Source organism: Thrips palmi, unplaced genomic scaffold (genome assembly GCF_012932325.1).
Source record: "Thrips palmi isolate BJ-2018 unplaced genomic scaffold, TpBJ-2018v1 HiC_scaffold_16, whole genome shotgun sequence".
In the NCBI taxonomy this organism is placed as follows: Eukaryota; Metazoa; Arthropoda; class Insecta; order Thysanoptera; family Thripidae; genus Thrips; species Thrips palmi.
The window spans coordinates 4,230,905-4,252,089 of record NW_023144625.1 but is presented as its reverse complement, the minus strand read 5'-3'; the positions used below and the strand labels follow the sequence as shown (position 1 = coordinate 4,252,089).

The 21,185-nt window shown below is 40.3% G+C and overlaps 2 protein-coding genes and 3 long non-coding RNA genes across 7 annotated transcripts; 3 read left to right on the top strand and 2 right to left on the bottom strand.

Annotated features, from left to right (window-relative positions):
• The first annotated feature begins 941 nt into the window (after nucleotides 1–941).
• Nucleotides 942–3,700, top strand: LOC117642439. Its single transcript, XR_004587566.1, has 4 exons — nucleotides 942–1,123; nucleotides 1,642–1,781; nucleotides 2,388–2,489; nucleotides 2,569–3,700. It is a non-coding gene; the product is annotated as an uncharacterized LOC117642439 (long non-coding RNA).
• Nucleotides 3,701–4,388: 688 nt separating this feature from the next.
• On the bottom strand, nucleotides 4,389–8,011 carry LOC117642441. Its single transcript, XR_004587569.1, has 4 exons — nucleotides 6,203–8,011; nucleotides 5,971–6,019; nucleotides 5,455–5,593; nucleotides 4,389–5,377 (listed from the first exon to the last, which is right to left on the bottom strand). It is a non-coding gene; the product is annotated as an uncharacterized LOC117642441 (long non-coding RNA).
• Nucleotides 8,012–8,801: 790 nt separating this feature from the next.
• LOC117642440 lies at nucleotides 8,802–11,956 on the top strand. 2 transcript variants are annotated; one of them, XR_004587568.1, is made up of 4 exons: nucleotides 8,802–9,298; nucleotides 9,973–10,077; nucleotides 10,313–10,388; nucleotides 10,477–11,956. It is a non-coding gene; the product is annotated as an uncharacterized LOC117642440 (long non-coding RNA). The 2 variants fall into 2 exon arrangements; XR_004587567.1 differs by having other exon boundaries at nucleotides 8,802–10,077.
• Nucleotides 11,957–12,054: 98 nt separating this feature from the next.
• On the bottom strand, nucleotides 12,055–13,998 carry LOC117642426 (ABC transporter F family member 4-like). The gene is made up of 5 exons (XM_034380645.1): nucleotides 13,779–13,998; nucleotides 12,806–13,080; nucleotides 12,676–12,720; nucleotides 12,490–12,594; nucleotides 12,055–12,415 (listed from the first exon to the last, which is right to left on the bottom strand). The coding sequence occupies exons 1-5, from the start codon at nucleotides 13,966–13,968 to the stop codon at nucleotides 12,299–12,301; spliced, it is 732 nt and encodes a 243-aa protein (XP_034236536.1). The 5' UTR covers nucleotides 13,969–13,998; the 3' UTR covers nucleotides 12,055–12,298.
• A 207-nt stretch (nucleotides 13,999–14,205) lies between these two features.
• Nucleotides 14,206–20,470, top strand: LOC117642409. 2 transcript variants are annotated; one of them, XM_034380593.1, is made up of 17 exons: nucleotides 14,206–14,331; nucleotides 15,147–15,230; nucleotides 15,629–15,772; nucleotides 15,850–16,020; nucleotides 16,690–16,773; nucleotides 16,880–16,906; nucleotides 16,997–17,173; nucleotides 17,271–17,447; nucleotides 17,540–17,623; nucleotides 17,729–17,755; nucleotides 17,847–17,930; nucleotides 18,007–18,072; nucleotides 18,199–18,336; nucleotides 18,455–18,500; nucleotides 18,789–18,826; nucleotides 18,910–18,940; nucleotides 19,251–20,470. In XM_034380593.1, the coding sequence occupies exons 1-17, from the start codon at nucleotides 14,263–14,265 to the stop codon at nucleotides 19,508–19,510; spliced, it is 1,707 nt and encodes a 568-aa protein (XP_034236484.1). In that variant the 5' UTR covers nucleotides 14,206–14,262; the 3' UTR covers nucleotides 19,511–20,470. The 2 variants fall into 2 exon arrangements, with proteins under 2 accessions (XP_034236484.1, XP_034236485.1); XM_034380594.1 differs by lacking the exons at nucleotides 14,206–14,331; nucleotides 15,147–15,230; nucleotides 15,629–15,772; nucleotides 15,850–16,020 and adding exons at nucleotides 16,121–16,198; nucleotides 16,305–16,331; nucleotides 16,424–16,599.
• The last annotated feature ends 715 nt before the right edge of the window (nucleotides 20,471–21,185 follow it).

Sequence of the window (21,185 nt, the reverse complement as noted above, 5' to 3'; positions counted from 1 at the left end):
TTCCATTCTAGTAAAAATGATCTATAAATGTAGGCAAAATGTTCTCTACATACAAAAAATATATACAAGAATTAACAGAAAAGATTTTAAAGAGTCAGAATAACTTTTTGGATGTTTCCGCTAAAAGTCACAATTCAACCATCTCTTAAAAGCCGCTTACATTGAGTCCTTTCTTGACTTGTTGAAGCTAAGAATGTTTTGTAGGATCATTTTGACTAAGCGCATTACCTTCTAATCAGCTTTGTTTGAACGGAGAAAAATTTCACTGAAAATATTTACTGAAGATCACAAAGTAGTCATCGACAAATTGTTTATGAGCACAAACTTTATCTTCTACATTTGCAGAAAATAAATTCTTTGATTATAAACAATTTTGTCATCATATTTCTACTGACATTGTAAATTTTCTGTAAGTAAGTAAAAGATTGTCTATAATTACCAAATTTGTTACCGCTAATTTATCTGTATCTCATGTAAAATTTATTCGATATGTTATTGAAAATATTTACTATATCATAGTAACGCTCTAAAATCAGTAAGCTGTAGAGTAAATTTTCTACAATTTAGAAAAAATAATCAGTGAAGGTCTGAGAGTGTATGCTTTTTGCGCTATTCACCTTTCGTGGTGCTGAACACAGGACGTTCAACCTTACGTCGGGTCTGCATGTGGCATGCACCCTCAATGCACCGTGTGCATTAGGTGCACTGCTGCTGTGGGCCCGAGAGGGAAGCCTGGGAATGGGGTACACCGCTACTCTCTAAGGACGGTCTCTGAACCGCGGACTGCAGAATGGACGTAACTTACTCTGCAGTCCGCGGCTCGAATCCCGTGCAAAGAGAAATTGGGTTTATTACCCTGCCTGCATGCAGCCCCGCTGAGGCTTTGCACCGTTGTTTCTTTTTCGCACTGCTTCTTCGCACTCGATGTTTTACTGCGATGCTTTCAGAACCCTGTACACTGTTTCAGAGGACGGCGCGCGAACTGCCCGGTACTTGCCACCAGCTTGTCAGTGTGAGCGCCGGAAGGGAGGTCTCTGGAGCGGCTTCGGATTTCGAGCCAGTCGCAGTCTTGGTCTGATCCCCAGAGCGTGGCCAGTCCAGCGACCGCACCAGCAACTCGTAGGTATCGGCGTTCAACGTTCGTTCCGTTGCCTCCCCTACGAAATCAGACTGCGCGCCCGAAAACGCCCGAGAGGTAGGCAATCTTCGCTGCGCGCTCGGTAGCGCCAACGAGGTACGCAACCATTCCGACTCGATCGTGTCAGAAAGCGTCACCAAACTTATCGGCTTACACTCTCGCCACTTTTCTCGCTTTCGACTGCACTCGACTACACTTTTTGGAGCGCATGCCATCTGACAGAAACGCACCTGTTGGCCCTGTCTGCGTCGTACACGCTCAATGCACTCGCGCGCGGGCTGAGGCGTAGTTGGCCCAGGGAATTCCGGGGAGGAAATTACTGTTTCTCTCTGCTGACGGCCTTTGAACCGCGGACTCCACGTTGCGGGCTCGAAAACCGCATAACTAGCAAAGAGAAACGTATTTACTCCTCTCCCCCACAACCACTCATGCCGTTTCAGTTCGTATTCGCGCCCCCCTATCGTGACATTTCTGCGATGCTTTTCACAACCACTCTGTTGCAGGTGACATTTTTACTGAGCTCTGGCGGCACTACATGAACGGACGACACGCCATCCCGAGATATTCGTCGTCAGTTCACCAGCTTACTCCCCAATGCGTGCCCAGGCGCCAGAGCTGCGGGAAAGCCTCCAGCGCCCTACAGGTAGGCAACCCTTCGCACTCGTCGTAGGTAGCGTCCGCTGCGCGCTCTATCTTTGTGTGGTGGCCGCTGGTAGAACTACGTCGGCGGCCGGAACGCGCTCAGCGCGCCCTACTTTATGTGGCGGACACTTGTGCAATCTCTTCGGTCGGCACACCAAAAACTAAAACTAACAACAACAACGCCGAGCAGCCGAAGTGAAGGAAGAAAGGTTTTAATAATTGGTAACGAAAATGCAGTTTGAACGAGTCGCCGGCAGCTACTTTGCCACTACGCATTGTTGAGTTCGTGTTGCTAGTTCTGCCGTTCTACCGTTCTGCCCTTCAATCGTTCAGCTTAATAGTCTGATACTTCATTGAAACAAATATCCATCTTAGGTTAGGTTCGTTCATGGTGAATTTTTCACTGTTCTGGCAATGTAGAAATAGTTAGGTTTTCTTTATTTTCCCCTGCATGCAATATCATACGCATGATCATTCAATATGTATTCATAAAGATATTATGTGGCAAGTCAGAAGCTGCTATATTTGCTTCACATTCATTCGAAGCGTACAATTTCTGTTTTCAAGTATAAACAATCGAATGGATTCATGCTGTTTCTTATTGCAGGTGGCTGCAAGGGGAGTGCTGAATCTGTTCGCTTGAGTGTTGTGATTCCACCAAGTCTACTCCAACTCGTCACATCAATAACCCTGACAACTTTGCCATAAGGTTTGTTTCATTGTGTCCATAATATTATTCTTTTTCGATTTTAGGTAATATTTTTATTTGTAACTTTTTCTTCTCTCAGGGTTCTTCAAAGACTATCGAACCATTCTGGAGCTGGATCGTGTAGTCTGGATCATGTTCAAAAAGAGATGGCAACACTTCGGGACTGCTTCAGGCTTCTTCGCCTCCAACAGCTTTGCTTGGACTGCTTTCACAGTGACATTTTCCCCGCATAATGTGTTTCCGTGAAGTCCATATCTAAATATTCAAACAAACCATGTTCCTTTGTTTGAATGCAAGTGCTAGTGGCTTTTGATTACAGTGATCACAACTATTTACTTGAGATATAACAGGGCAAAGTATAAAATTTATTGGTTTATATCAGTGTATCGAGGCGTATCATATTGTTTTGATGTGGCCAGAGATAGTCGTAAAGATGGTTTCTCTCCATTGGCTGGGTGAGTGCCCATGTCACATTGTCAAATTTTTTGTCTCTCTGTCTTATCTTGCTGCCCAAGACCTCCTGACTCTGTTGAACTTGGGGCAGATAAAGATTTAGTAATAAGCTCTTTTATTTTAATTTTTCAAGGGGAGTTGACAATTTTTCCTGGTAAAGACACTCAATTTCAGATAAAATTGTTTATACTGAACAATGGTTCGTTTATTTAGCAACTGTAGTCCTTACTTAGTTGGAAGCTTCTTGCTTGGTATTTTTTAATCAGATGACAAGACTATTCATGGGAAACTTGAATTTCAAACTGGTAATGCTACCATTTTGGAGATTTGTTTGTGAAAGTTTGCACTGAGAGTTTGAGCAACAGCAGCAACTTCACAGGAATAGGCATTGGTTTATTTGGTTTATTTCCCAGGAGGGCTACATTCTGACTCAGGATTATTTTGAAATGTTTGTAAGATAGCATTTTTAGAACAAACTTTGTTAGTTTTGTATCTGACTTTTGGATATATTTAGTATTTGATGTGCATGTTAAAGTACAGTGACAATTCATCTTGCTTCAGTCCTCATGTATTACTCCTATTATATTTCTGGCTTCAAGCAAGAATCATTGAACTGAACTTAACTAGTGGGGAAGTGAGATCCAATTCCTTTAGCAAAATGACTTATGTTTCTATTTTCTCTGTGCCTTTGCTATGCCTCTGTACGTAAGCACTGTATGTATTGCTCCCTGCCTTGTTAAAGTATAGTTTTTATTTTGTTTTTGTCGTACACATTGCATTACACCCTTGATGGAGCACATGCAGTGTCAGCATGTATAAACTAATATTTCAATTCCACTGCTGAGGCTGTGAGCATATTGATTCTCCGGTGTACACTGGTCTCACCAATATTTTAGGTGTCGTAACTTGATCTGTATGTAGGGGTGGTGAAGAATTTATGTATTTGTATTTATTGCGGTAAAAATTTACAGGATTTACATAAGTTTTTTACGCAAGTCAAGAACAAAGTGCAAAGCACAGCACCACGAGCATAAGATAGAAAATATAAAGTCACCCCAGCAGTTTCAGAGAAAGTTTTCAAAGGTCACCCTGAATTTACGGCTCTTTTTGTGTGAGGAACTTTTTGAGAACATTTTTAAAGATTTTAGGTTTGTCTCTCATATCCTGAATTTCTTTAGGGAGTCTATTAAACAATTGAGATCCCATGCATAATGGGTTATTTCTATCAACTACTGTTGTGTAGAACTCAATGTGTGGCTATATCAAGTTAAGGAAATTCACAGTTCACAATTCACAATTCACAGTTCACAGATAGGGTGAGAAGTGAGGCGGGGAGTATTCACAATTCACAATTCGCAGCTCCCCGCCTCACCCCTCACCCTATCTGTGAACTGTGAATTGTGAATTGTGAACTGTGAATTTCCTTAACTTGATATAGCCTGTATGTCTGTGTCGTTTCTAGTATTATAACTGCGCATTTCTTTTCTTAGGGGTAAATCTTCTAAATTGCATTGTTCCCCACCTTCTTAAAAAATCATTAATTTTAAAGTTCCTTTATTGTGTCTTCTTGTTCAATTTTTTGTTCTTGAGGTGTCAACCCAAATAAAGAAATATCTCAATTTTACTGATGTAGCTGTGAGCATTTATGCCCTAGTTTGTCACATTAGAAGCAATGTAAGTTTGGTGACCTGCTTACTGTTACTTTAGGCGGCAATTAATTTTTATGCTGCATTTTTTAATTAAGATCCACATGACATGAGAACTTAGCAAGAGCAACAGAAATAGCTACTCTTTTGGGCCATTATTCAACATCCTGAAAGAGCGAATAAGTCTGTACGTTTGAAAACCCCTTTAAATGAGCCATAGCATTATTTACTGTTTCTGTTTCTGCTATTACTGGTGTGCTATGTTTTCACTACTTCTGTGTGGCAAGGAGCTGGGCCTCATTTCTGTCTATCATCTTAGGAGTTGAGTAAAGATTCTAATTAAGATAAAACTTCATGGTCACAAGGAAAATTTGCTTTCTTAAGCTCTTGTACCGTTGTTCCTAAGGCCTGGAGTGTGGTCGTTATTTATCTCACAGTAAGAAATGAGTGTGTTTATGATAGTGAGTTAATTATAGTTGATGAGTTAATGATAGTTGTTTAGGGTGGATGATGAATGAAGCAGAAAAGTACTACCTTAACAGATTTTAATCAAATTCAGTTGGTAATCGAAGTTGAAACAAACACAGTGCATTGTTCTCATGTAGCTGCTCATCTGAAAATGGCTCTTGTGCTGATTCAGATCCATACTAAATGCCCTCAGTCCAGGGGTTTCGTAAGCAGGCAAAGCGCTTGAATTAAGTCTCCAGATCGAACGATGCGGAAACTTGAAGGCTTGGCTTGGATTGAAGGTCCATCTTGGGGGAAAATGGGATGCAACTTAGGTAAAACCTACAAAGGAAAACACCAAATGAAGGCAAGGGCAGATATTAAAATCAAGAGCAATAAAAATATGCGATGTTACTCACATTGGAATGCAGATTGAAAATAATTCCATGGGGCACTGCAGCTTCTTCGATTCAGGATTCCACCATTCTGACACCATCACACCTTCCAGTTTGACATCAAGCAGAGTCGGTGAGTGAGGCGAAGACCACCAGGAGATTACTGGAGAACCCACAAACATAGGAAATTTTAAGAGTAAGAAGTAGCTATACCAAAAGGAAGAGCTGAATGGGAGGCATAGGCAAATGATAACATGATCAGGAGGCAAGTTATAAGATACTATCAAAGGAACAAATCTATAAATAAGGCAAGAGGTATCGGGTGACATTGCTCATTACAGCAATAATGACAGAAAGACTAACACTAGCACCTAACATACTGATTGCCAATACAAGCATATCAACCAACAAGGAAAGACAGTTTCATATCACAGAAATTAAAAATTACAGAAGAAATACAGGCAAAATAAAAGTAGTTTTAAGTTCAAAGTGCATAAGGAATGAAGAGTCTGATGCGAATAGTATAAATCGTGTAGTCACCTCAGAAATAGTGAAGAATGTGTCGCTGGCAACCCTGGTCAACCCTGGTCTGACGTCAAGAGAGAAAGAACAACAAACACACTTTCACAACAATAAAATAAAAAAAGTTTCATTAAACAGGCCAAAGGGGACAGTGCAGATAAAATAACGATAATTAAAAAAATTCATCACAAAAGGGCAATGCACAAAACACATGAGACAAGAGGGTAGGTGGGAAAAAAGAAAAACTTACACTACATTGGGGGTGTGCCTTGAAGCCCTTGTGCGAGACAGTGGAAGTCTGGTGAACTTCAGTAACAGCAAGCTGGAGAATGGAATAGTCCAAGGAGGAAGCCAGGGTCATGATCTAAAACATTTCAAGCTTTTTATGACAGGGAACGACATAGCACAAAAGTGATCCAGCTCTAGAAGCAATGATGGTACTTGCAAAATAAATAAAATTTAACAATCAAACCACAGCATGGAGGAAAAACTGTAAAGCTCCAGATACAAGCCTACACACAGTACAATCAAAACTTCACTTAATAGGAGAGACAGGGAGTGCAAACTCAGTCATGAACACTATTCACTTGAGAATTGAAGACAAATACTACAAGAAGCAACATAACTCATGCACAAGGTCAGTCAGATTCAGATCAAAGCACATTGAAACAAGGAAAATATGAACAAGGATACCCAAGTCTCTCACAAGTGATGTCATCATTCATTAATTAACCACTACACCAACTTATTTCAAAAGGAAACCAAGGTAACAAATTACATAGCACACTATGAATGAAGTCAATACACAGATCAAACACTTCATAAAGCAGACAATGTCCCCTTTGACACAAGTAGTAGAATTTAATGTAAGATTCATAACACTTCAGCTTAGTGATGACACATATGAGAAGAGCATAGCAACAAGTACACTAGTAAGGCAAGACAATTCAATCATACAAACAGAGCATTAAGGAAGGCAAACCAAAATCCAATTGAGGTAAAACAAAAGTAACAGACAATACACCATTAGAGAGGCACAAACGAAGATGTAGACTGGAACACTGACTCCAATTGCAAACTATGCCATAGAGACCAGACAAGATCGACAACCACATAGTCACTCAAGACAAAGCAATGAGAGTCAGTCAAGACACTTCAAGACAGCAATGCAACAATGCACAACACACCGATGGCAAACAAACAAACAATTTTAAAAAAGCTGAACAGCAGGCCTATTTGAGGACAGAACATTCACAATATGAGAGCAAAGACAGACACAGGAAACAAGCCAAGCAAAATTGACTTACAATCACACAGATGACAAGAGCAGAGCCACAAGTACACTAGCATGGCAAAACAATTCAATCATACAAACAGAGCATAAAGGAGGGCAAACAAAAATCCAATCAAGGTAAAACAAAAGTAACAGACAATACACCATTTGAGAGGCACAAACAGTTGGGTCAGCAGAACGGGCATAGAGTGAACATTTTTCATAAATCAAGAGAGAGGCAAGGAAACACCTAGGCAGCAGAGCCACAAGAAATCACAGACGTATCACATTCACGCAAGCACACGGAAACAGTCAAATTGACAAATACGATCCAAAGAGCAGACTGACAAAAGACACTGACGCTCATTAACACAAAGACCGAGACAGAACAGGTATCAAAGCAAAATGTACAGTAACATATTCACAAGGCAAAGTCACAGGCAGGACAGACATCCAGGTAACAAAAGCAAGTTCAAAGGAATAACCAGTTTGTGAAAACAACATATCGGGCAAAAAGTTAACAAGCACTGAGAGGTAGCGCTGAAATCTGCAGCACCAAGGCACTGAAATAGGAGGGATGTTGGAGGGCACGGACAGAATTAAAGGAGCGATAAGAATGAAGCGGTTACTTAGCTTTTAGCTGGGCGCAGGGATGATGTTTCTTTGAACAGGGCAACAGTAGAGACGAAGCTGCCGTGGTGCCTTTCTTAACCTCAACAGTTGCACAGCGAAACCTTCCCGGATGCCAATCATCTAATGGCACGATTCAATGAAGGAGATGGAACTGAAAACATACAAAACATAGGATAAACACCGGTGAAAAGTCAAAATACGGTCTGCTTTGAAACGAGAGGTTTCAAGAGTTCGTGGGACTTACCTCAACACTATTTCTTCTCGAAGCGAAGTAGTTCTGTGCGCATTTGAATCAGAAAGTAAAGTCTGTTGTTCACGCGTCCCTTCATTTTGCTTTAACAGCACAATTGAGAAATAATCCGGTTAATTGGATTCCTGATTCAAGAAGGACCGTTGTCCGATATCAAGTTCAAACGTGTGGTGGAGCCGAACTTGCCGAACCGTTACGATGCGCTGTTAGCCAACTGTTGTCCGATGAAGTTCACCTGTGGCCGCGTTATTTATTGTGGCACTTTGAAAAAGGACCTGTAATTATGAACAAAAATAATAGAGTTAAAATTATTTGTTAGCTCTCTGAGGCTTTCATGACCGAATTGCGTGGTGTTCAATTATTTTCTTTCGAAAAGTGGCGTACGTTGGTACAGCCACCGCCTGCCATCACTGCCATCATGGCGGACCGACCGACGACCGAAAACAACAACATTGTCTGTCGGGCCAGCAGAGCAGAAAATAGATGCCTAATCCAAAGTAATAATTTCTACGGTAATGCTCTATGGAAAAGGTACACAGTAGCAAATGAGAATATTTCTTGCAACTGATCGTGAACTATTTACTTCGAATCAGACGATACTGTCGCTTCTTTCGAATTGACTTCTGCCTTCTGCAGTGGTCTTCTACTTGATATTGAACTTGTTAATTTAAAAAAAAAAATCTTTGTGATGAATGTGCGACGACAATCAGATATTTATAAAGCGCTCGTGCTATTGTAGACCGCGTCCTGGACGCGTCTGCTCGTTTTGTTTCAGTTCCATCTTTGTGGAGGTTATGCGAACTACCTAAAGAATTCAGGGTTATATTATTTTCTCCCACCTGTCACTCTGTAATTTTGAAAGAATATGGAATTTTTTAAGATTGGTGTGAGGCCTGTAGGGTTATGTCCTACACATTGAGGCTAGACTCAAGGCTGTGCTCGATATAACATAATAGTGGCTTTCTGGATTTCCTACCTCAAGTACAAAGCATGGGATAAGCTGTTGATATTTGCACACCCATAGTTCGTTTCTACTGCAATGTCACTCAGATATTGTCTGTAGTTCTAGTTTATGAAGTGAAAAGTGTGACAGTGGTGAAGGCATTCCAAATTACATCTGCTTTTCTTTGTACGGCCCTCTTGGGTGGAACTGGGCATGGAAAGAAACACGATTTTCCATTCTCTCGTGGGTGAGTAGCTACATTGCTTTATGTTGAGCCTCTTGGGTGGAACTGGTCTGGAGAGAAACATGATTTGCTATTCTCACTTGGGTGAGTTGCTAAGTTGAATAAGGAATAGTTCCACCCCTTCCATTATTTACCTCTGCTTTTTAACAGCTGATTTAAAACTACGAAATAGCTAATTTTCACTCTGGACTATTCAAATAAGGCCAAATTAGCAGGACTGGGAGTGCCATTTGGAGCTCGCTTTGCTCATTAAATGTGTGCAGTGAAGTATCTACCCCCTGTACAGTGCCCTAGTTATAGAAAATAATTTTCTTTCAAGTGCATGACTATGAAGTGACTTGTTATAGTTTTTGTTTGTGTAAAGTAAATATATATTTTTTTGTCTTGTATTTTATGCTGTCAAACAATAATAATTGAGACCTGGCTGCATTCACTCTGTTCTTTGCTCTGCCAGGAGTCTTGACTCTTTGTTGCCTCTTTTGAGGCAACTAGTTTATGTTCTGTTATTTAGAGGCTTGAGTACATCTGTGAATTGTTTTGTGCACTTTGTTTCTTTTAGCCTGGATGATAGTATTTTTAGAGGGGAAAGATCTGCTGAAATTACCGTCACCATCACTAGCTTCAAACTAGAGTGTAGCTTGTTGACAGATAAACAACAGTCTTGTCTGTCTCTTCAGTTATCCTCTCCAGTGAGAGGACTAGAGAATGCGGATAATTGCTTCATCCTTTGAAGTACTTGGAGCATTCCCAAATGCAATAAACTGCTGACCTCCTCAAGACAGGTAAGTGCGTGCTGCCATTACAAGTAATATTACATCGAGAGATTTAAGTCTAACAAGCTGTTGTCATGAATATTCTTGTGTTAGATATTACTTAAGGTGGCTTGACCTCCCCTTACTCTCACTCTTGTTTGTCTCCGCTTGTTAAATGACAGCAGTTATTGCATTCCTTTCAATTAACTGCTATGTAGCACCTTCATGTGTCATTTTTTTTCATTTCATTGTGTAATTTTTGCAGCGGTGAAATGAGAAGCCTATGGTCATGGTGTCCTTTGGATTTCATGCAGGGAGAAGCAGTGTGTTTTATTAAGAGAGTAAGTTTTGTCATTGCTCATATTCATTCAACAACCAAACGTATCTTTTAACGTGTTCATCTTATTGGTTGATTTTTTCTTATTGCAGGAGCTGCATGGTATTATACCTCTTGCTGTAATGTGGATGAATCGACAGTGCAAAAGAAGAGGATAGGGAATCTCTTTTCAACAGTTGTCCGTGACTTTGTATCAGACTGGTATTAATCTGGGATTTATTTTGGGAGAAACTGTCAGGTAACAAATGCTTATAGTTTCTCTTGAGTCTGTTATGCAATGCAATATTTCTCGGTTTCCCATGTGAAGAAAATAATTTTTATTGTCTGTCTGTTTTTTAATGTGTTTATATCGTTTAACTGAAATTGATCATGTAACATTACTTTTATCTAGCATTCTGTAGTATCTTTATCTAAAGTAAGCTTGGCAACATTGCCCTTCCATCTAATGGTCATGACTGTACGGCACAGGAAGATGTATTAGATTGAGCATATGGTAGCTGTCAACCTTTTTCTGGCTCTTTTCTGGGCTCAGGTAGTCGTTTCTGTGTGGCCTGAGTAAATTCTCTGCAGTTACACTTCCTTCGGCTGTGTACATTGGTCTTTGGTCAATTATTCCAAATAGTCCTTGAGCCCCCTCATTACTTGGTCCACGAAGTTTGTTGATTATTTTCTACAGTCTGTAGTGGCACAATTAGCTTGTGTCACTAATTTAGGACAATGAATGATGTGTGTAATGTATTCCAATATTCTGTGATTATTTATGTACACCTGTGTCTCCTGATTTATTTGAATGTTATGTCCATGGCATGGCAATCGTGTCATTTTATATTGACTGGCTCTGTTTGGACTTTGTAGTGTCACAATTGTGTTTTTATCACTCAAGTTTGCTCACCCAGTACGTGTGGTTCCTGGCTCATATTACCAATGTCGATTGGAATTATCTTTGATGTAATATCTGTTTGCGAAAAATTTTTCACTTAAGCAAGCTGCTTTGAAATGTTGGTTTTATTTAGTTGTGTTGAGAGTAGCTGTTTGGCATGGTTTTTTTTTGCATGTGTTGTTTTTGAGTTGTCTTTAATTCAAGGACAATATATCTCCATTTGTTTCATTTCTCAGCTTAGAATTTGCTGATATCTTGTCTTAGCATTTCAGCTGCTGTGAGTAAAAACTCTTGCACTTTGAACTCTAAGTTATTTTTGTCAAACTAGTTTACTACTTGCACATTTTTCTGCTGTTTGTATCAAGTAAGTTAATGCCTGCTGATTTAGTTAATGTATCAGTTTAAGTTTTAACTCACCATTTGGACTTGTATACTTTCTGATGAGTTTTGGTACTTTGAATCATACCCTCTGCTGTATTTTCTGATTAATTAGTTCATAAATCTCAAGATTATTCCTGAATCTTTACTGTTGTTAGTTGTCATTCATCTTTTCTCTGGTCTATAGCTGAGATCATGGTCATCTCTATCCATGTTTCTGTCTTGCCTAAACCCATCTACGGACAATTTTATGGGCAGATGAAGATTGTTTCCAATGTCTTTGATGTGCAGGAGTACTTGTTGTGTGTGGGGAAAGTAAAGTTTTAATTCCATCATTAATTGTGTAAATTTATTCCCTTCAATATCCTGCATTTGACAATCAAAACATATCAAGTGCCTACAGTTTATTGAGTTAGTTAGTGAGGAACAGTTGTTTCAACACCAATAAACTGGAACATAATTACTTTCCACTGCAAAGTACAGCATAATAGTAAAAACAATAATGATGAAATCTGGTAACAAGTAAACCAAATGTTTGAATCAACTACAAACAAATATGAAACAACGTCAAACAGAGTTTAAGAAAATTTAAAATGCCTGAAGGCAGAAAAATGCAAAGTGTTTTAGATTGTAAAAAAAGGAATCCTGTTGTAAAACTATTTCTTTTTCTTAAGTTGGCCTTCAAGTTTGGCCAGCTCTGCAGCTAGTTGGGGTTTGGATAGAGTTTTATTTTTAGAACCCTTCTTGCGTCCTCTTTTCTTGGGAGGAGGAGCCTAAGGACAGAGAGGAAAAATTCAGTGAGCTACTGTAAACGCTTCTATTGAAGTTCATAAAAGTTTTGAAATACCTCATCGTCTTCTTCCTCATCCTCCTCATGCTGATCTGTTGCATCTCCCTTTTTCTGCTTGGGCTTAGAGGATTTAGCCCCATATGATTTTCCCCATAGGCGGGTCTGAGATAGAGAGAAGTAAGCAAATAAACTAAAGAACAATTTAAAGAAAGTTTAATACCATTAATAAAAATATACACATACCTCAAGGTCAGATAGGTCATCATCCTCATCATCTTCTTCTTCGTCCTGAGGGAAAAGCAATTGATAAGAGTAAAAATGAAAGGTTCAGGTCAGAGTATGAGGAAAGAAAAGTTACCCTCAGATTACTCACGTCTTCATCAGATGGTTCACGCTTCCTCTCTTTTTCTTTTTCAGTTTTCAAGGACAGCAGCGCTTTCGATATAGATTTCTCAATTTCCTCCTTAACTTCATTCATCATTTCCACCTTCAGCAATTTGACACATTCTTCAACCTCTTTCTTCAAAGACTTCAGTTTCTCCTTGACACCTGCCTTAAAAGGCCCTTTCATTTCATCCAAAATTTTTTCCTGCATTTTTTGGACTTCTGACTGCACCACATTCTTCAACAATTCAATTGCGGGGTCATCTGTGAAAACATAGTAAACTTAAATTGTATGGAATATTTTATGAGGCACATGTTTCAGTACATGGGTTCCCAACGCATTGCTATTACATGGTAAAATGCTCCCTTGGTTAACAAGACGGTGCCTAGAAGTAATTTCCAAGAGCCTTGGGCACAACTCTGAAATTATTGATACAGAAATTTACTTATAAAAATGTATTCCTCTAAAATAGACAAACAAAAATTGTCATCACACATCATGAATTAAGAAATTCCGACTCAAAACATATAAGTTGCTGGCCATGATAAGTGTTAAAAACCTCAAAACGAGTTCATTTGCTGACAACTGAACACATTCTGAATCGGACCCCATGAGATATGATGACACTTAGACTTCCCGAAAGCAATCCGTTTAAAAAACAAGGTTAAATTTGGGAACTTCAAAAATAATCCACAGAAGCCCTTGGACTGCCAAGGCATGATTTCCTTAACCAAAGGAGGATTTTTCCATCGCGTACAAGGGAAACTGCATAGAGCACGGCCAGGTAAGGCATGGTCGATGCTGACAGTGGCGGTCAACTTGCCAACAGCCTCCCAAAAGCCAAATACATAATATTTTCACGAAATTAGGTGCCACAGGTGTCCACCTCATGCTTGTATGGCCTCGGGATGGATAACCAAATGTGGCGGTAAATCAACAAATGGAGCGCGTAGAATATTACCTTCGGGAATGTCCATTGTTTCCATCACCTTATCAGTCAAATTTGGCAATAAATAATACTTGCAAGCAGAGATACTTCTTCGTTTTGAAGGAAGCAAGTGAAGCACAGTAACACTTTTAGGCTGTGTTTCGTGCGCGTCGCAAGTTTGGCGGCGAATGCAGTGCAAACGGTCAGAGCTGGTTGATGTCATGCCTGCGGCTGGGGCTGAACCAAACTGTTTATTTTCGTGATTTTACTTTGCAGTCAGGTTTTGATGCCTTGCTAACATTTTGATCAATGCATTTCATACAAAGGAAATCAGAGGAGGCCTCCGGTTCTGCCTCAATCCGCCAGCCAGATTTTGAACCATAGTTTTGAACGCACCCAGAGGGGATACCATAAAGTTGCGCAGCGCAGTGCGCAGTAGTACAGTTCGCATGATCGAGGGTGGAAGGACCGTTGGACACAGCGCGTGATCGGGACAAGGGTGATAACGAATCTCAAAATGGATTTCAATTCAATTGATTTTACAAAGCCTCCTCCGGGGTGGCCATTCACCGCCACATCTGCACCTGTAAGTTGAATTACTGGTCTTGGCAAGATAAAAATTTTATCATTGACGCCAGCCAAGCTCCATCACGTGTGTCTAACCTTTCATCATGTACTGAGCTTCGTGACTTTTGCTTAGCCGCGGTTTGAATTGAAAACGCTATTGAATGGGCTAGTTCTTTAGTAGAAAAGAGTTTCGAGTGACCGTGAGTGAAATTTTATTTCAAAGCCTAAATTATCTTTCCGCCGTCCTGCTCGCACTAACGCGGTTACGCATAGCGCTTGTTAATTATTTTTCCAATTAATCTCTTCAAGTCCTAATATAATCGAACGGTATCCTTGTCTTCCTTCGCCCAAACCAAAAGGTTTATTTGTCCGCGTTTCAAAAAGAACGTGGTGACCAATTACTGGGATGGGATCTGAACTGTGTTGTTTGTTCCCGTCTCTTTCTGCCTGTAAAAGTTGCAATGCTTAAGGCGATGTCGTACAATAGTACTTCTGATTCTAAGATTTGTTCATCAAGTTCATTCAAAGGTTCATTGAGAGCTTTATACCCTAATGGTCAAAGCATCTTATTTTTCTCGTGAGGCTAGGATTTCATTAGGTTTCGTGGGATTGTGATGAGCAAGTTGCAATAGCTACAGACTCAAATAAAGGTCAAGTTTCAGAGTGATTCGGGTCTCTTCATGGGCTCTTTCTAACAATTTCAATTCGAAAGCCTTCCTTGCAATCACCTTAATTTTTCACTCAAAACATTAGATTTCCATAGGATTGTAATTAAGTAGAAATTTTATGAACTCGCACTTGGTTTTAATTCATTTGTCTTTTCCCTTTTAACAGCCAAACCCGCAGCTAGTTGAGGAGGTGACAGTTATGCGTAGTCGCAGATTCATGGCTCCAATTTCTCAACAACAACCAATGCTTGTATGTGTTTATTGTTCAGTGTGGACAGTTTTCTGAAATAACTGCGACGCCTCCTAATAGAATAATCCTAACTGTCAGTACTAATCTAAGACAATCTTAACCGTCAGCGCAGATTGTACGTCGTAAAAAGCTATTTCTTATAAAATTCTGTAACGCCAACATGCTGCATCAAATTTCTTGGCAATGGATTTGTTAAAAAGTATAAACCTTGCATATAAACGTGGAAGCTGTATTTCAGTGATATTATGACTCGCTGGTTTGGACTGAAGAGAGCTAATGAGCAGTTTTAGCCTCCTCTACCTCTGAGCAGTTAGGGTTGTCTTGGTTCAGCACAGACAGTTAAGATTATTCTATTTAGGAGGCGTCGGCTTCATTATTATCATTTGTTATTTTTCCAGTGCCGTTCAAGTGATAGTCTGAACAATCCTCAAGTGGTAAGTGGACCACAAAGCATTGCCCGTGCTGAAGAGCCTTTGAATATGGGGTCGGAAATTGTGAATCCCCACTCTTCAGCAACATTTCCTAATCTACAAGCCCTACAAGTAAGTAATGTAGCAGGCTTAAAGATAGTTGATTTGTTGCTATGCAGAAATTGTCAACAATATTTTTGCTCTTCTAGTGGCAACCTAATTTTGCTGCAGTGGGCAATGGACAGAATGTGAGAATGCAATCTGAAGAGGCAGCGACATTCCATGTGCCACAGATTAAAGCATCCCACTCCGTACCTAACGCTGGTAGTGCAGCCAAGACAGACCAGCCGCTCAATCTTGTGACCCGGCAACAGAACCCAGTATGTTCCTTTCAAGAGTGTCATGTGAACAATATGTAAAGGTGTTTTTTTTTCTGAGAATAATGGCATTTCCAACAATTTTTTGTTTTTCCAGTGGCAACCTAATAATGCTGCAGAGTGCAACACTCCGAATCTAATTGTGAACCAGCCACTATACCTGCCACAACAACCATCTTCTGTAAGGACCTTGTATGATATAAAACTGTTTTTGTGTGGAATTGCTGAATTTTAATTTCTAATCAAATTCTAGTTTGTTTTTCATTCTAATGTGTTATTTTTTCCAGTGGCGTCCAAGTGATGCGCCAGTACAAGTGAGTAGCTTAAAAATGTATCTGGCTATGAAGTGAAAATAGATGCTCTGTTACCCTACAGAAATTGTCAACAACATATTTTGCTCTTCCAGTGGCAACCTAATTTTGCTGCAGTGGGCAATGGACAGAATGTGAGAATGCATCTGAAGAGGCAGGAACATTCCATGTGCCACAGATGAAAGCATCCCACTCCGTACCTGATGCTGATGTACGTGCTGTGGCCAAGACAGACCTGCCGCTCAATCTTCGGACCCAGCAACAGAACCCAGTATGTTCCTTTCAAGAATGTCATGTGAACAGTATGTAGAGGTTTTTTTTTAGAATTATGGCATTTGCAACAATTGTTTTATTTTTCTAGTGGCAACCTAGTAATGCTGCAGAGTGCAACACCCAGAATCCAATTGTGAACCAGCCACTACACCTACCCCAACAACCATCTTCTGTAAGCACCTTGTATAATATAAATCTGTTTTTGTGTAGAATTGCTGAATTTTAATTTTTAATCAAATACTCGTTTGTTCTTCATTCTAATGTGTTATTTTTTCCAGTGGCGTCCAAGTGATGCGCCAGTACAAGTGAGTAGCTTAAAAATGTAGCAGCTATGAAGTAAAGATAGGTACTTTGTTGCTATGCAGAAATTGTCAACAACATTTTTCCTCTTCCAGTGGCATCCTAATTTTGCTGCAGTGGGCAATGGCCAGAATGTGAGAATGCAATCTGAAGAGGCAGGAACATTCCATGTGCCACAGATGAAAGCATCCCACTCCGTACCTAATGCTGATGTACGTGCTGTAGCCAAGACAGGCCTGTCGCTCAATCTTGGGACCCGGCAACAGAACCCAGTATGTTCCTTTCAAGAATGTCATGTGAACAGTATGTAGAGGTGGTTTTTTTTGTTTGAGAATTATGGCATTTGCAACAATTGTTTTATTTTTCTAGTGGCAACCTAGTAATGCTGCAGTGGGCAATGCCCAGAATGTGATTATGCAATCTGAAGAGGCAGGAACATTCCATGTGCCACAGATGAAAGCATCCCACTCCGTACCTAATGCTGATGCACGTGCTGTAGCCAAGACAGACCTGTCGCTCAATCTTGGGACCCGGCAACAGAACCCAGTATGTTCCTTTCAAGAATGTCATGTGAACAGTATGTAGAGGTGTTTTTTTATGAGAATTATGGCATTTGCAAAAATTGTTTTATTTTCTAGTGGCAACCTAGTAATGCTGCAGAGTGCAACACCCAGAATCCAATTTCGAACCAGCCACTACACCTACCCCAACAACCATCTTCTGTAAGCACCTTGTATAATATAAATCTGTTTTTGTGTAGAATTGCTGAATTTTAATTTTGAATCTAATTCTAGTTTGTTTTTCATTCTTATGTTTTATTTTTCCAGTGGCGTCCAAGTGATGCGCCAGTACAAGTAAGTAGCTTAAAAATGTATCTGGCTATGAAGTGAAAATAGATGCTCTGGTACCCTACAGTAATTCTTAACAAAATTTTTGTTTTTCCAGTGTCAACTTAATGATGCTGCAGAGGGCAACGCACAGAATGTAGTTATGAACCAGCCACAATGTCTGCCAACACAACCATCTTCTGTAAGGACCTTACACGAATATAACACTGTCTCTGTTTCGAATTGCTGCATTTTAGTCATACTTTTTCTTCTTGCAGTCCAAACCGGAAATCCGAAAGTACAATTTGAGAAGCCAGATGATTAATGCTAAGGCAACAACTTCGGTATGTTCTTTTTTTTCTGAATCTCTTCTCTTCTTTAACAGATGGAATACAATATAATATATTCAATGTTTAACTCATACCACAACACTAGTTAAACATTTTAAGTAACCTTTGGTTATTTTGCAGAGAAATGTTGATGTGGCAGGACCAAGTAAAAATGTATATACATTTTCTTCGTCCGATGATGATTCAGATGTTGGACTCCCCAAGAGAGGCAAGTCCTCAAAACTGTCCCTTAAAGGGACCAAGAAGGTTGTGAAACAGGTAATATTTGAGACTTGATTTCAGTCTGAAGTAAATATTACATAAGCATGGTCATGAGTGTATTTGAACAGTCTACTTATGTCTTTGTGTGTATTAAATACTATTTTTGTGTTTCTAGGCTGTTACAATTGATTCATCCAGTGACGATGATGCCAAGCCAACAAGTGAGTAAGATTTCATTTTATTCATTATTTGTATATGTCATTTTCCCCACCAATATTGCTGACTGAAAATTGGCATCCCTTGCATTTTGCACAGTAAAGGCTTAACTTTGTCACCATATGCAGGTTGAATTTTCCTGCCGTTCACATTTGAGGCGTTACTCCCAATTAACTTCTTATTTTGAACATTACTGAGCACCACCTCTTATGGGTTTATTTCTTGAGGTTATTGGGTAGTGTGCTTTTGGTTTTTTTTTTTTAATTATTTGTTTTCTTATTCAATTTATCCAGTGCCTGGAAACAAAGATGATCAACATAATGTTGAAATGGTAGGAAGCTTTGTCCAGGTCAAGTAGGAGGTCTATCGTTCTTCATCAAAACTTATTGTTATGTTCAATTTTATTCTTTTCAGATTGACGAATCCAGTGACAGTGACATTCAAGGTGAGGGACGAAGAATTAAAGTTGACAAGTGCTGTATCGGCTTGGAAAAGTTGGACTGCAGTTCTGAGGTGTTACGCTGCTACCCTTGCGGCTGTTTAGCAGCATGTATTGGACATGCCAGTATTTGGGTAGCTGCTAAAAACACCTGCTATCAATGCCGCACCAAGTGTACAAATTGTGAAGCAGTGCCAAATTTCTATAGATTCTAATCTCAAATCATGCTTTAAAATGCTGCACCTTAGTCGTCTTATTGATGTTCATTAGCTTGAAATATTTCACCTCTAAATAAACCTTAAATTGATGTTTCCAGATTTTCCGGTTTTAAAAGAAGTAGAAGATCTACTGAACCGTCCAAGTGCTCTTGACACTGTAGATGGCATGAGCAGACAATGCATTTTGGCCTACTTCTCCTGTTTCAAACCTGAGTCAAAAACCCTCTCCGACCTGCCACAGTTGCAGCCTGTGGAGGATGAGTCACATTTTTTTAGTTTGCTTGACAATTTGCCACATTGGCTGCGTAGTAAGATCAAGAAATTGTACCAAAAGGCTAAGGCTTCCTTTTTAAAGTAACTTCTCATTTTCTGTGGTTGTTCACTTTGTTTTTAACTGTGTGATTTGTTTGTTTAATGGGAATCTTTTGTAAGTTGCACTCTCTTAGGGAAGTGCAGTTTTTGGGAATTTGGTTTTTAAGCTTGCTTTTGATCATGTCTATTTTCTCCTTTTTAGTTTTGACTTTCTGGTTTTTGATAAAGAATTTTGGAGATTTTTGAACACAGAGGAAGTTCTGTCCTCCGTGGTTGGTCACTTTATTTTTAACTCTGTGATTCGTTTGTTTAATGGGGATCATTTGTAAGTTGCTTTCTCTTCGAGAAGTGCTGATTTTGGAAATTATGTTCCAATTGTTTTTTAAGCTTACTTTTGTTCATTTCTATTACTTCTTTTTAGTTTTGACTTTCTGGTCTTTTGATAAAGAATTTTAGAGATGTTTGAACACAGAGGAAGTTCTGTCATTCTCCATGTGTTTCTGTGGTGGTTCACTTTATTTTTAACTCTGTGATTCGTTTGTTTAATGGGAATCATTTGTAAGTTGCACTCTCTTCGAGAAGTGCTGATTTTGGAAATTATGTTACAATTGTTTTTTAAGCTTACTTTTGTTCATTTCTACTACTTCTTTTTAATTTTGACTTTCTGGTCTTTTGACAAAGATGTTAATAGATTTTTGAGGAAGTTATCATTCTGTCCTTCTCTATGTGTAATGAAGGTTACTTGTATGGTGTTTGCATGACCACTTTCTTCAATTAAGATGGTTGCTAAAATAATATGAATGGCCATGCCCTTCCTTGATAATCATTGAAATAAAACTCATTTCTCACTTACATTTCTATCTGTCTTAAGTATGCCTGCCCTGCGCCTTGTGCCCCAACTCTGTTGACAAGACCACAATTGCACATATTATAAGATGAAGTGATTACTGGTCGAGGTTAAAGTACGCACATCAAATCTGATGGCATGTTCATGAATCTAAATTTACAGCCCGTAAGCATTCATTGTAACCACAAAATCAATGTTGCGATTAATAGAATCCAAAACATTGTCAGGGAGTGACGAGAGAGGAGAGGGGAGACACGTCTGCACAGTTCGAGGATTTATTATGAGGTTAATTGCCGATTAACTAGCTTACAAGTAGCGGTTGTTGGTGGTTGTAGGGGCGCCCGGTGCAACGTGCTAACACTGTAGGGTGGCCACCAGGCCATAGCCGGTGACGAGGGGAACCTCCCGCCGTAGTGGCACGGCCCAGGACAGGCACCCTTGACCTGGCGTCTCCATGCTGGCAGAGTCCCGGCCAGTGGACCCGCACCTTGGCGATCGTCTTGTTGTGGCCCAGGTGGCCGCCGGTGCCCGGGGCGTCGTGCAGCGTGCGGAGCACGGCGCGGACGTAGACCCGCGCCAGGATCAGCTGCTTGCGTGGCGCGGTCCCGGTCGTCCACGAAGCGGCGGCACAGCAGGTTGTCACGGATGTCGAGAGACTGCCATTGCAACTACAGGGCCTTCGTGGGTGCACCGGCGTCACTGACCGACTCCTTGCTGGGTCGGACGCCGTCCTTCACGGCGCGCATGATGGGGCCGATGTCCGGGTCCGTGGCCTGGGCCGCACGGGGAAGTCCAAGGGAGTCGGCGAGTCAGCGTCCACCAGGCGCGTGCGCCTGACGGCGACCTCAGCCGGCAGAAGGGGCAGGTCTCGGCG